The following is a 13,757-nucleotide window of genomic DNA, read 5'->3' on the forward strand; positions in this document are numbered from 1 at the left end:
GCTTCCTCTGTATCTTGTAGTGGGTAGCCATTCCAGCTTTGATCTGGAAGTTCCAACCCCCACTGAGACTTCGGCAACTGTCACGCCTACAAGGTGGGGCCAAGGGAGGCGCCTGGAGACCCAAGATCTGGATGGGCCAGCGCTCTGTAGAGCATGGGACTCTTAATCCCAGGGTCGTGGGTTCGTGCCCCACATTGGGCGCCAGATATTGGTGAAATTATTAAGGCCACTCCACGTAGTTAAAAGGAGATTTATTTAATGGCGTAACTTACAAATTAAGGGATAGGTAGGTTGCGGGGTCTGGGGAAGGTGTATCACAGTCCAGCGGTGTTCTCTGGAGCTCTGCTTGGTCCACCTCCACCGTTCAGGGTCCCAGAACAGAGAGAGCGCTGGCCCATCCAGATCTCGGGTCTCCAGGCGCCTCCCTTGGCCCCGCCTTGTAGGTGTGACAGTTGCCGAAGACTCAATGGGGGTTGGAACTTCCAGATCAAAGCTGGAATGGCTACCCACTACAGTATCTGCTGACATCTCTCTGACTCCACCCTTCTTCTTCCCAGCATTCTCTGTTTAGCTCTCCCCCTAACCTTATCCTGTCCATCTATTGGCCAGTTTCTTTATTAAACCAATCACAGCAACATATATTCACACAGTGTAAAAGAATATTCCACAAACAGCAATAGCCTGTATTGTTTTGGGGGTCTCTAGGGCTTCCCCGACAATAAGTCATAGGAAGCTATCCCATGCCTGGTATTGAGATTTGCATTTAACAACCCATGTCTTCTGGGAGAATAATTGTCCATCCATGCACGGTACATATATTCAAAATTCTATTTTTATATATGTATTTTCTTTTTAAGATTTACTTCTATTTTATGTGTATGAGTGTTTTTTGCCTGCATGTGTGGGTATGCTATTTGGATGCAGTACCTGTGAGGGCCAGAAGAGGGCCTTTGGAATTGGAGTTACAGCCATTCATGAGCTCCTATGTGGATGCTTTGAATCAAACCCAGGTCTTCTGCAAAAACAGCAGGTGCTCTTAATTTCTCAGCCATCTCTCCAGACTCTTTGTATTTTTTAAATTAGCTTACAAAGGTAGTGGGTTTCCATAGGGGTTATAATACTTTGGTCATGTTTCCTAGGAAAGGTGATCATTTAAAATGATTGTCTTCAATCAATCAACATACGAGGGTCAATGCTAACATTTTCTTGCTTAACTTCCTAAGATCCATATTACCAGCCACAGTGGCCCAAGTCTGTAATTCTAGCACTTGAGAGTCTGGAGCAAAATCCTGAGGGGGCTGGTACGATAGTTCCCTGGGTAAAGGTGCCTGCTGCCAAGCCTGAGTTAGACCCGCAAGATCCACATAATGTAAGGAGAGAACTGACTCCCCCAAATTGTCTTCTGACCTCTGAATGAGTTTGAGGTCAGCCTGGTCCACATAGCACATTCTAGGCCAGCCAGGATTACACAGCAAGACCATGCCTCAAAAAATAAAAAACAGCAACAACAACAGAAAAGTTTTTTTTTTTTTAATTTAAAAGTCACAAATATGGAGTTGGAGACATGTCTCAAAGGTTAAGAGCACTGGCTGCTCTTGAAGAGGACTTGAGTTCAACTCCCAGAACCCACAAGATGGCTTACAAACAACTGTAACTCCGGGTCCCCGGGATCCGACGCCCTCTTCTGACCTCCGTGGGTACTGCACACACATGGTGTACACACATTCAGGCAAAACACAAATACACAATCAAATTTAAATTTAAAAATCTATACATAATAAAGCTGGGGTAGGCCTCTCTTCTGCATGCTGGCGTCTGGGGCGGCTCTGCCTCCATCAGCGTTACCTTCCGCACTTGGCTTTTTCTCCCTTGGCGCTTTCCCTCGCAACCGGCAGGGAAAGCCTACGCCCTACCCGCCTTCTGCCCAACCAAGGCAACAGGGCGGGACATCCGCCGGCGCCGAGCCTCTCCCGGAAGTGACGTCGGAGTGTCAACATGCAAGATGGCGGCCCATCACCGGCAGAACACAGCCGGGCGGAGGAAAGTGCAGGTATGGGGGCCCGGCTCTGCCGCCCTGGTGACGCTGCCGTCGGGTCTGGTTCCCCCGCGGGCGGGCGGATGCCTCGGGCCTTGACCGGCGGGGTTCGACGGCCGGAGGATGGCGGGGCGGGGCGCAGCAGCGCGAGGGGTGGGGCCGCGGCGCCAACGGCCTGAGGCGGTGGCAGGCGGACTAGGCGCGCGGGCCTCTCGAGCGGTCGCGGGGAACCGCCGTCCGGGGGAACCGCCGTCCCGGGGCACCGGGCCTGCGGCGGCGTCATGGGCCTACTGCCCGCTCACCTGCCTCTGCTCTCGGCCGCCTTCCTCCGGAGCGGCCGCGACCCGGCGGCGGAGGCCACGCGGCGCCCGCGGGTGGGTGAGCCCGGGAGCGAGGGGCCTTGCGGGGGCGTGGTGGGGCCGGGCCGCACGTGGGAACCCTGCGCTGGAGGAAATGAGTTTCCCCTCCTTTGCAGTAGGCTTTGCCTTCCCCTCCACCATCCCCAACTGAGCGTCTTCCAGTCTTACTCCTTAGTCCTTGTCTCTGTAGCGGCGGAATAGCGGGTGATGAGTTAGTTAACCCACACCGTGGGTCCTTTGGGTTGCCCTAAATCACTTTGGTTGGGTGTCCGTTTGAGTTCTGCTTGCTGCCTCTTGGGTTGGGGATGGAGCTCATTTGGCAGTGCTTCCTGTCCTGAGCAATGTCAGCCCCCCTGCACCGCATAGAACCAGGCCTGGTGGTACCTGCCTGTACTCCTAGTACCTAGCACGGGGATGGGCGAGGGCGGGGGAAGTTGAAGGCAAGAGGATCTGAAATGCAAGGTCATTCTCCAGTACCTAACAAGTTTAAGGTCAATCTGAGCTACAGGAGACCCTGGCTCAAGAAAAATGTTATCTGCTACTTTTTATCTTAAAGGATGGAAGGATTTCTTTTAAAGCCCTGTTACAGGTATTTGCCTGCAGGTATATTGTATTCAGCTTGGAAAGGTGCATTGAGTCATTAGACATGGACTGAGTGCATAGATTGGCCCCAAAGAGGGGAAGACATTGAAAGGGTTTAGCAGTTACTAACACTCCACAGATTGACCTTTGTGTTCAGAAGTGAAGACCAGAGGACAGTAACCCCAGCATAAGGTTACAAAGTGTGAAATTATCTGAATAAGTGTCCTCTTTATATTTACTGATCTCACTGATCAGTGTTCCTGTGTACTCTCTAGATAGTTGTTAAAATGATTAAAATTGTACTGGGGAGATGGCTCAGTCTGGTAAAGGGCCTGGAGCACAAACATGATCTAAATTCCGTCCCCACTTAAAAATTTCTATTCCTTCACTTAAAAAGAAGCCTGGCCTGTTGGTTGGCACTTGTAATCTCAACTCTAGGGAGGCAGAAACTGGAGGATCCCTGAAGCTTGATGGCTAGCTAGTCTTCCTGATCAGAAAGCTCCAGGTCCAGTGAAGAGAGAGGTGAAGAGCGAGCAATCAAGGAAGACATCCAAGTCAAGCTCCAACCTCCACACTCATATACATACATGTGTCTGCATGTGTTGTACACACCCAACACACAGGTGCACACACACACAATAAAAAATTTAAAGAATAAGTGAGATTACAAGAATCTAAAGTCCCTTAGCTTTCCCTGAATAGGTGTTGTTTTTCTTTTAAAGGGCATTCGTGATGGGATTGAAGTAACCTCAGCTTCCAGGCCAGGTGGTGAGAATGCCATTTCCAGCTAAGTTGTAACTTAGTCATGTTCTACACACTAGGATGGTGGTTCTTAATAGAGTAAGGATTAGCAGTTCTTTCAGTTTGGGGACAAAGGTTTAAAACACAAGGGCTGTCGAGATGGCTTGGAGGGTAAAGGTGCTTGCTGCCAGGCCTGAAGACTTGAATTTGATTCCTGGGACCCAAATGGTAGAATGTGAGAACTAACTCCATGTTATCCTCTGACCTCCAAAGGTGCTTTGTGGCACCACCATCCTACATATGTGTGTGTGTGTGTGTGTGTGTGTGTGTGTGTATGCTGTAAAACATTTACAAGACAAAGCTGTGAATATTCCTCAGTGTAGAGCACTCTCACCTACCTCGCACAAGGCCCTTGAGTTCAGTCCCTAGCATCTTAAAAAAACAAAGTTAAGACAATATAAGGTGACAGTGATGGAGGGGAGTGAAGGTGAGAAGGAACCACGGCAGGTGCAAAAACAGTTTAAATGGGCTGGATGGAGGCCAGTGCACATAGGGAGGAGGTAATTCCACTCTTAACAGGTCAGAGAGTAAAGCTAGAGTGGGTGTTCAGCAACAAGCAGTGTACCTAGACACTGTTTCCTATCAAGACTGACACTAGCCTGCTGAAGAGAAAGTTAGTGTTGTCTGGTAGGTACAGAAGCAGTGCTAGAAGCGACAGAAACTGATTTCACCTCATTGTGCAGAGAAGTGGGTGCATGCATGCTCGTTGCAAGAAGAACCCACAAGTAGTACAAAACTAATTTTTTTTTTCTGGTTGTCCTCCATTATCTCAAGACAGCAACTGTATGAGTTGTCCTGTGTCACCCTGTACTAGGGCTTCTCAGCCTGCTCACTCTTCACACTTTAGGGTAGCGCAGTCTTCCTTGAAGGAGATAAGGATCCTGTTCTTTAGTTGTTCAGGCTCCCCTGACTTCCACCCACTAGATATAATTGTACCTCTCCAGTTGTCACACTGGAGACTCTTCAGTTTCCTTTAAGGGCATAACTGACACTGGTTGAAAGCCATGCCTGTGCTTTCCCGGTTTGTTGCCTGCATGTGACACCATGGCATTTACTGCTGTGTGTCTGGCTTTGCCAAAACCTAAAAGCAGCTCCTTTAGTCCACAGTGCCTTACTTTAAAAAATGTGTTCTGCCCTTCCCTGGTGGTGGCACACTCCCTTGATCCCCAAGGAAGCAGAGGCAGGCCTGATCTACATACCGCATTCTAGGTCACCTAGGGCTACGTTGTGAGACATATATGTCTGTAATCTGTCTCTACTTATCTGAGTATTTGTTTTAGTAATATTGTTATTGTGGGAAACAATATCCATCTTTGGAAATCTCAATGTGTGTAGTTGTGAAACAGTATGATATATTCATGTAGTGGGTTACTTTGCAATTATCAAAAAGTAAAGTAGAGGCTGGGAAGATTGTGTAGTTGGTAAAATGCATGCCGCATGAGGATCTGTGTGCAGATCATCAGTACCCACCCACATAAAAAGCCAGGTGTGGTGGCATGTGCCAAAATCTTAGTATGGAGAAGGCAGGAACAGGAAGAGCACTGGAGTTTGCTGGCCATGTAGTCTTAAGGAATTGATAAACTCCAGATTCTGTGAGAGACCATGCCTCTGTAGCTGGATGTTTCTCGGTCCCACCTGGCCCCAAGGTCCCATAGCCATTTTTAAAATAATCACTCAGAGGCTTATATTAATTTCAAACTGTATGGCCTATGGCTTCAGCTTCTGGCTAGCTAGCTCTTGCATCTTAAATTAACCTATTCCTATTCATCTGTGTGTTGCCATGTAGTTGTGGCATTACTGGTCTGCTGGCATCTTGTTCTTCCTTTGGCCAAGGCTGGCATCTCTCCCGATTCCACCCTTCTCTGTATCTCTGCTTGGATTTCCCATCTAGCTGTAAGCTTTCTTGCCATAGGCCGAAACAGCTTTATTTGTTATCCAATGGGAGCCGCACATATTCACAGCATACAGAAAGACATCCCACAGCATGCCTCAGATAAAAATAAAATGGAGAGTTAACAAAACAGAAAGCACTAACACTTGACCTCTCTCAGTCCTCCATGCACATTCACACACACACACACACACACACACACATGCACACACTCACACTTGATATGCTAGGTCCATATAATCAAAACAGAAGGTATCCAGAAATAAGAGCAGCAAGTCAATACAGTATGTTCCCATTTCCATAAAGGAAGATAGTGGCTTTGCTGGAAGGTGTGTGTACATGGTGGCACAGAAGACAGAAGCAGGCAGATCTCCAGCCTGGGCCACAGAGTGAGTTCCAGGACAGCCAGGGCTACACAGAGAATCCCTGTCTCAAACAAACAAACAACCTTGAAGGTATGGATGCTGCTCCCTGAGGTGATATTATGTGGTCTGGGTAAAATAGGACATGGGGTACATTTACTGTGAAGATAGGCACCTCTGGGGCTGGACAGATGGTTCACCAGTTAAGAGCACTGGCATTCTTGTAGATGACCTGGATTTAATTCCCAACATCCACATGGTGGCTCACAACCATCTGTAGCTCCAGCTCCAGGGATCTGATCCCCTGTTCTGGCCTCTTCAGCACACATGGTGCACATATGTACACTCGGGCACATACACATAAAGTAATATAAATTTTTTTTTAATATGCCCTGTATATACTTCGGTATTTTTGTTGTTGCTACTGTGTTTTCAGGGAGTTTTTTGGTTGGTCGGTTGTTTTTTTTTGTTTGTTTGTTTGTTTGTTGTGGCAAGGCCCCAACCGTGTAGTCCTGACTAGCCTCCAGCTGGTGATCTTCCTGTCTCAGCCTCCTGAGTGCTAAGATTACAGGCATCACCACTTGACTGTTTTCAGTCACTTTACATGCATTTTTATGTTTATGCTTATAAATTATAAAAAATAAAACCTTCCATTTTGGGGAAAATGAATATATTTTGCTTTTTGACTGTGTCTTGGATGAGAAGACAGTAACCTAGAATTCCAAAGTCAAATTACAGACAGGCCTTGGGATTATAATATTGTTAAATAGCCAGTGGAGAAGGGCCCACTACAGTGCTCAACAAGTTCAGATGTTATGTGAGTCCAAGTGGGAAGTGTTTTTGGATCTTGGGCTTTGCTGTGTTGTAACCATTTAGCTCTCCTCCATAAGCATTGGCTCTGCCCTTACATCTCAAAGCCAGCCATGGAGAGTCTGTACATGAACAGGGATGACTGTACTCGAACCAGCCTAGTTCACAGAAACTAGGTTTAGGCTGGATTTGTCCTTGGTTTAAAAGAAGGCAGAGGGCTGGAGAGATGGTTCAGCTATTAAAGGCTAGGCTCACAACCAAAAATATAAAAGAAGGCAGACTAGAATGTGTCCTGGGGTGGGAGGGGAGAATAAAAATGTCTCCATGTATGTGAATGTAGACACAGGTGTGTCATAGCACATGTGTAAGATCAGAATAACCTCTGGTATCCTTACTCACTGTCCACCTTGTTTGAGACAGTTGTTCACCAGTGCATGTGCCGTCTAGCTGCCCATGAGCGTCCTGGTCCTCTCCTGTCTCCACCTTCCGTGGTACTATATAAGCACTGGAATTCTAGATGTGTGCTACTCAGCCTGATGTTGCATGGTTTCTGGATATTCCACCTCATTCTTATGCTTGCATGGCAAGCAAAGCCACTTACTCACTGAGCCATTTTTCCAACCCTAAAATACTTTTTAAAAGTCAGCCGAGCCGGGCGGTGGTGGTGCACGCCTTTAATCCCAGCACTCGGGAGGCAGAGCCAGGAGGATCTCTGTGAGTTCAAGGCCAGCCTGGGCTACCAAGTGAGTTCCAGGAAAGGCGCAAAGCTACACAGAGAAACCCTGTCTCGAAAAAAAAAAAAAATAAAAATAAATAAATAAATAAATAAATAAATAAATAAATAAATAAAAGTCAGCCGAAGCCGGTCAGTGGTGGCGCATGCCTTTAATCCCAGCACTTGGGAGGCAGAGGCAGGTGGATCTCTGTGAGTTCCAGGCCAGCCTGGGCTACAGAGTGAGTTCCAGGAAAGGCGCCTGCAAAGCTACACAGAGAAACCCTGTCTGGAAAAAAACAAAAAACAAACAAACAAACAAACAAAAAAAGTCTAATTAGAGTTACAAACAGAAAGTCATAATTTATGGGGCTAGACAGAGGAACAATTGTGGGATAGTGGTTATACTTGGCCAGTTTTTCCTGGACTGAACTAAAGTAACCTGCATTCTGAAAATAGCCTTACTCGGGATCTGTGTGCTCCTATTAACAGGTTATTGTGATGATAAAATAAGAGTTGGATTGTCTAAGGATGGAGTATGTAAATCAGGAACTTTGTAGGGTGTGATAATGTTCTCTGTCTTTGTAAGGGTTTGTATTGCACAGGTGTATTGATTTGTCAAATATCTATGGCATGGTTCACTGTAAATTTTATCTTAATAAATTATACATAAATAGTAAAAATATAAACAACTAAACAGTGACACACAGGCCTAAATATTTCAAGAAAAGTATCATTGATGTGCTGCCTGTTCTGAAAGATGGGGGAGGATAAGATGAATCAGATAGATGGATGGACTCAATAAAGCAAACAGTGTTAACTGAAGTGTATGTGTAGTGAGTATGTATTGTTTAATTGTAGAATTCTTTCAAATGGTAAATAGGCTCTAAAGATTAAAAACTGATCGTGGAATAGCTAGGCGGTGGTGGTGCATGCCTTTAAACGGGGGGGGGGGGGGGGGGGGGGGGCAGAGGCAAGCGGATCTCTGTGAGTTCCAGGACAGGCATCAAAACTACACGGAGAAACCCTAACTCAAACAAACAAACAAACAAAAAAACCTGATCATGGTAATCAGTAGAAGAAACAGAAGTTGTGATGGTGGTTTGAAACGGGTCTCTGTTAAGATTCTGCCCCCACTCCAGCTGCATGACCGCACATGCGCAGTTCAGGAGCTAAGCAAGGGGGTCTTGCGTTTTACATCATCAGTGCACGCTTGTGATTACGTGTGCTCAGCGTGGTCAGTCAGCGCATGCGTGGTGTAGCTCTGTAAGCCCGCCTACGCATGTTCACAGGCGTCCTTAAAAAGCTGAACACAGACTCCTCCCCCTCCCTCCTCTGTTCTCTCTTCTGCCACTGTCTTTCCCTCTCTCTCTGCTTGTGCTTTTCCCCAGGCCTGGTTCTTTTGTCATCCTCCCTGCACACCCCAATAAAGCTCTGATACTGGGTTTTGTCGTGGCACATGCCTCATGACCTCCGCACGGTAACCAGCGCCACTTATCATTTTTAAGTCTCCCTATGTAGGCCTGGCTGGCCTGACTTGCAGAGACCTGCCTGCCTCTGCCTCCATGTGCTGGGATTAAGGCCTGTGCCGCCGTGCTAAGCAGAAGTGGAATCTTTGTGCTAGTCAGAGAAGCTCTGTTTGAGAAGGTGACTTGAAAGGCTTTGGAGGAAGGAAGTGACACAGTCACTTAGCTGTCTGGACCAAGAACATTCCAAGGAGAATATCCAGTGGGAGTGTCCTGAGGGAGGATGAAGGCCTGTTGGTGGGTCAGTAAAGAGGCCTGGGGTTAGGGACAGAGGCGTGGAAGCCGGAGTCAGAGAAGTGGCTGCAGCTATCCAGCTAGAGAGGCCCTTCAATAACCGTGAGTGAGGTGAGGAGCAGAAAGTGGTGGGTTCTGAACAAAGGAACAGCATGACATGCACACACACAGCAGCCCCTTCATCCTCATTGGTGTCCCACTGTGCCTTGAGTCAGCCACAGTTGGAAAAGAGTAGTAAGTAGGAGTTTCAGGGATGAGTAATCACAGACTGTGAATTGTTGAGGAGTAGAGCGGCCATCAGCTCAGATGTGAGGAGTCCAGGAAAGGCAGAGCTTGTTGTGTTTGGGCGTACTGTCATTCTGGTGTCTTTCAGATACCCACATAGAAATGGAGCAGTGCTCAGCCCTGGAGACTCGAGGGAGTTGCCCAGGGAGTTCCCTTTGTGAGGTTAGAATGCTTTGGGGTGGGCAGCTTGTAGGAGTTGGTTCTTTGCTTCCACCACGTAGGTCAGGGGATGGAGCTCGGGTCATGAGGTTTGGACTGAGTGCCTCCACCCACTTAGCCCTCTCACTAGCCCTCCCTACCCCTCCTCTTTCGTTTGGGTTGTTTTTGTTTTCCTTTTTGGAAAAGGTCTCTATATATACCCTGGCTGTCTTGGCATTCACTCTGTAGACTAGGCTGGCTAAGAACTCACAGAGATCCTCTTGCTTCTGCCTCCCAAGTGCTGGGCCACCTCGCCCAATCCTCTTTTGTTTTTTGTTTTGTTTTTGTTTTTTGTTTGTTTGTTTGTTTTCTGTAAGATGCCCATAGCCCTTTTAAATAAGAAAATTGTTCTGTTGCTGTGGTAGGCAGAACGAGCTGCCCCCAGAAATACTGGTGCTCTTTTCCCTGGGACTGGTACATCTGTCCTGATGTATCATAAGGGACTTTGTGGATATGATCAGGTTACATGTCTTAAAATGGGGGCATTACCCAGCGAACCCTCAAAAGCAGAGGGATTTCTCCACCTATTAATAGAAGGCAGAAGGAGCTGTGAGACTTTTGACTCCAGGCTCTGTTGCAGGCACAGACCCTGGGGAAAGCGTGAGAGGAGGACAGGCATCTGTTAGCAGCCAGGGGACCGACCTGACCGACTGGCACCTAATGAAACAAGAACCACAGGCTACAGTCACACGGGAGTGAGTTGGCCATTGTGATAGCTTGAATGTAATTGGCCCCATAATCTCATAGGGAGTGATGCTCTTAGGAGGGATGGCTTTGTTGGAGGAAGCATGTCACTGTGGGGATGGGCTTTGAGGATTCCTTTGCTCAGGATACCACTCAGTGGGTCACTTGACTTCCTGTTGCCTGCAAGATGTAGTAGCACTCTCAGCTCTAGCTCCATGTCTGTCTGCAAGCTGCCATGCTCCCCACTGTGATGATAATAGACTGAACCTCTAAACTGTAAGTGAGCCACCCCAATTAAATGTTTTCCTCTCCGTGGTCATGATGTCTCTTCACAGCAATAGAAACTCTAAGACAGAAAGCAACATCAATGAGTTTGGAAACATGCTCTCTCCTAGTCTCTACTAAAGGGTAGCCAGGCGGTGGTGGCACACGCCTTTAATCCCAGCACTCGGGAGGCAGAGGCAGGTGGATCTCTGAGTTCGAGGCCAGCCTGGTCTACAAAGCGAGTTCCAGGACAGATCAAAGCTACACAGAGAAGCCCTGTCTCGAAAAACAAAACAAAACAAAAAAAAAAAAAAAAAAGAGTGCAAACCTGTAAGACCCTTCGCAGGGGCACTTTTAAGCCCAGCCTGGACTTTGACCTTTAGCTAGGGAAGAGTGGCATGTTTTAAGCCATTACATTTGTAAGAGTCGTAACGGAAACCCTATCTGTTTCCTTGAAGTCAGAGATGGTGATAATGAGAGGAAACTGGCTAAGGAAAGCCGTTATTTCATGTGGGAACCAGAAAAGTCATTTTAAGTGGTCAGAAAAGCGGCTTCTCTGGTGGATTCTGCAGGAACTGTCAGTGACCTCAAGGATAGTTAGGTTTTAGGTGCTGAGGCAGATGATGGAAGGTTTCCCACATAACTACTGGAGAGATGAGTCAGACAGTGCTCACTGTGTGGCATGGTGCTGGGGGCTGCCCTGTTATTTTTCCCCTGTCCTAGTCCCTTTAATTGGCCCTTGCAAAATACATATTTCTTACTAAAGGTCTGGCTTCCTGTTGCCTTACAAAGCTCCCATTGTGCCCTGCCTCATTTTTCGGACAGATGAGAATAGTCAGGTGTGACTTCTCGTCTCTGCCTTCAGTGTCACAGTGACATTATAGTGAAGGAACTGTTCACTTGGAGGGAGTCTTCTGCTGCAGCATGATCACTAACCTCTTACCTGCTAAGGTTTGCCCGGGCCGTGTCTCTCTTGGCCGCCTGTTCCTTCCAGTTAAGCTCTTCCCCTAGAACTACCATACCAAGAGGACTTCTGTGCTCTCCCCAGAATCCTCCATGTTTAAATTGTACTGGCAGCTGGTGCTAATTACTTAATAGTTGTTTAGAGTATTAGATCTCAGGCCTGGAGAGGTGGTTCAGTGGTTAAGCACATACTGTTCTTGCAGAAGACTCCACTTTGGTTCCTAGCACCAATGTCAGGCAGTTCATAACCACCTGGAACTCCAGCTTCCAGCACCCTCTTCTGACCTCCATGGGCAGTACACTCACACATGCACAAATGCATACATATGCCCATAGTTAAAATAAAAGTCATGAATTAAGTTCTGTTTTTTTCTGTCTTTCTGCATCTTGTGTGTGTGTGTGGTCTTTTTCTTAACAACCACAGTGAATTTATTGGGATGGTTCCCACTTGTCTTGATTTGGGTGTTTTTGTTGCTGCTTCTTCCTGAGGCCTTGCTTCTCCTCCCGAGGATGCCCTCCTGAGGCCATGCTTCTCCTCCTGAGGATGCCCTCCTGAGGCCATGCTTCTCCTCCTGAGGATGCCCTCCTGAGGCCATGCTTCTCCTCCTGAGGATGCCCTCCTGAGGCCTTGCTTCTCCTCCTGAGGATGCCCTGCTGAGGCCTTGCTTCCCTGGCAGTCAGTAATGGAGGCCAACACATAAGACTAGCATGTGTGCATGGCTAAAGACTATAGGGGTTTTCTATTGTCCTGGACGTCTCACAGTAGGAATTAGGGCTCTGCTCCAGGCTTGTATTTACTCTTCTCTTCCGGAGAGGGATGAGGGCACATTTTTGAAGGCAGGTTGTCACTGCTGGACTTAAAATTTTAAAATTTTCATGTGAAATGTCTTAAGAACCTGTAACTGGGCCAGGTGGTGGTGCCTGCCTTTAATCTCAGCACTTGGGAGGCAGAGGCAGACAGAAATCTCTTGAGTTTGAGGCGAGCCTGGTCCAAGTTCCAGGACAACCAGGCATACACAGAGAATTCTCCTTCTCCCCTTAATGACTACATAGAATGTCTGTAGAGTAAATTTTTTAAATACTTGTTATTAATACTGTGCTGGAGGAGATGGCATGCCTTGGCACATGTAGAGGTCAGAGGACAACTTTGTGGAGTCGATTCTCTCCTTCCGCCTTGACATAGATCTCAAGGATCAGATTCAGGTTGCCAGGTTTGTGACCAGCACCTTTACCTCATGAGCCATTTTGCAGCCCAGTGTATGGTAATGTAACAATTCATTATTAAAGATACTGTTTTTATTTTTCATCATACTATAATTTATTGAAAAAATACAAAGGTAGAAGCAGGGTGTGGCAGCACATACTTACAGTACTAGCACTTGAGAAGCTGAGGCAAGAGGGTTGGGAGTTCAAGGCCATCCTGAGCTATGTAGAAAGTTCCAGGCAAGCCTGGGCTATGAAACTCTATCTGGACAAAACAAAATAAATAATAGTATTATAAAGTAGTAAAAGAGGTCCTTTCAAAAGTAAACAGAAAGATGATACAGATTGCATAAAAGATAGGGATCAATTAGAAAGTTCCATTGTCCACGATGGACAGTCAAGAAGGAACAGAGAAAGCAGACAGCAGTATCCATACAAGGTGTCTGCAGGCAGGGGGCACCACACTTTCTAGATTGAAAGGACTTTCTAAATATACAGCAAAGCCAGTGAGTGGTCAAAGGACAGAATCTAGAAATGTCACAATACGAGAAGGTCCTAAAAGCTTAGGGGATGGCCTGGGGAAAGGTAAGGTGTCCAGGAGAGAACACAAATGAGGCATCTTTGAAAGAGACAGACGGAGTGGAGTTGGTGGTAATGGTGGGTGCTGGAGGCTTTGTATACAGACATCCACCTTTGTTTATCTTTATCGTGCTTGAGGCAGAACCCAGCGCCTTGCACATGCCAGGCGATTCTCAGCCCTCGTATCTAAACTTCTTCACCTACTTCAGGTGTGAGGGCAGAGAAGAGACCTTTCCAGTCATGCAAGGGCCTTGTCACCTGGTGTATGT

The 13,757-nt window shown here is 47.1% G+C and overlaps 1 protein-coding gene across 8 annotated transcripts in view; it reads left to right on the plus strand.

The window, feature by feature from the left end:
* The first annotated feature begins 1,976 nt into the window (after positions 1 to 1,976).
* Positions 1,977 to 13,757, plus strand: part of Wdr48 (WD repeat domain 48) — a 40,546-nt gene continuing 28,765 nt past the window's right edge. For 2 of the 8 annotated variants that reach the window (XM_059268891.1, XM_059268899.1), the window contains exon 1: positions 2,244 to 2,409. In XM_059268891.1, coding sequence (XP_059124874.1) covers positions 2,317 to 2,409 — 93 coding nt within the window. In that variant the 5' untranslated portion in view covers positions 2,244 to 2,316. Of the gene's footprint in view, positions 2,051 to 2,243; positions 2,410 to 3,698; positions 3,817 to 13,757 lie in introns of those variants that run through there. The other 6 variants (XM_059268895.1, XM_059268897.1, XM_059268893.1 and 3 more) reach the window with 6 other exon arrangements.

Source organism: Peromyscus eremicus, chromosome 7 (genome assembly GCF_949786415.1).
Source record: "Peromyscus eremicus chromosome 7, PerEre_H2_v1, whole genome shotgun sequence".
Classification (NCBI taxonomy): domain Eukaryota; kingdom Metazoa; phylum Chordata; class Mammalia; order Rodentia; family Cricetidae; genus Peromyscus; species Peromyscus eremicus.